Source organism: Nannospalax galili, unplaced genomic scaffold (genome assembly GCF_000622305.1).
Source record: "Nannospalax galili isolate Female #2095 unplaced genomic scaffold, S.galili_v1.0 scaffold1115, whole genome shotgun sequence".
In the NCBI taxonomy this organism is placed as follows: Eukaryota; Metazoa; Chordata; class Mammalia; order Rodentia; family Spalacidae; genus Nannospalax; species Nannospalax galili.
Window position 1 is genome coordinate 628,226 of NW_008336107.1, and position 562 is coordinate 628,787.

Sequence of the window (562 nt, forward strand, 5' to 3'; positions counted from 1 at the left end):
TGGGCTCCTGCAGACCGGGCGACCCCAGGCCACACTTCTGGGTCCCACGTCTAAGCCGCCGATGCCCGGCTACCAGAGCCACAGCGGGACCAGGGCCGCGGCTGGACGCCAGGCCTGTGTGCCCCGCCTGGCCCTCCGGCCCCTCCCCCGGCGCGCACAAAGGCAGCCCCTCCCCGGCCCTCCAGGCCCGCTGCAGCATTTCGGGGTCTCCCCCTCCCTTCCCAGTGGCAAGGCCGCAGGAAACAAAGGCGCGGCGGCGGCCTGGGGACAAAGGGGCCGGGGGCGGGGGCGGGGGGCTCACCAGTCGGCCGCGCTCTCCTCCCGGATCACCTCCTCGTACGCCGCTAGCAGCTCCAGGCGGTGGCCGCTGAAGCTGACGCCGGCCATGCTGCGGGCCGGACCGAGGCCGAACGGACGGACGCACGCACGGACGGACAGACGGACGGACACGGGAGGGAGGGGAAGAGGGAGTCGCCGCCGCCGCCGCCTTGGAGCCTCTGCAGCGCTGCGAGGCGAGCGAGCCAGCGGCCGGGGGAGGGGAGCCGGCCGGCGGGGGGCGGGG

General features: G+C 76.0%; 1 protein-coding gene across 4 annotated transcripts in view; it reads right to left on the reverse strand.

Annotated features, from left to right (window-relative positions):
* The window catches only part of Dbn1 (drebrin 1), a 15,873-nt gene extending 15,311 nt beyond the window's left edge, over positions 1–562 (reverse strand). For 2 of the 4 annotated variants that reach the window (XM_008830942.3, XM_008830940.3), the window contains exon 1: positions 302–562. In XM_008830942.3, the coding sequence (XP_008829164.1) occupies positions 302–387 (86 nt within the window). In that variant the 5' untranslated portion in view covers positions 388–562. The remainder of the gene's footprint in view (positions 1–301) is intronic. The other 2 variants (XM_008830939.3, XM_008830941.3) reach the window with 2 other exon arrangements.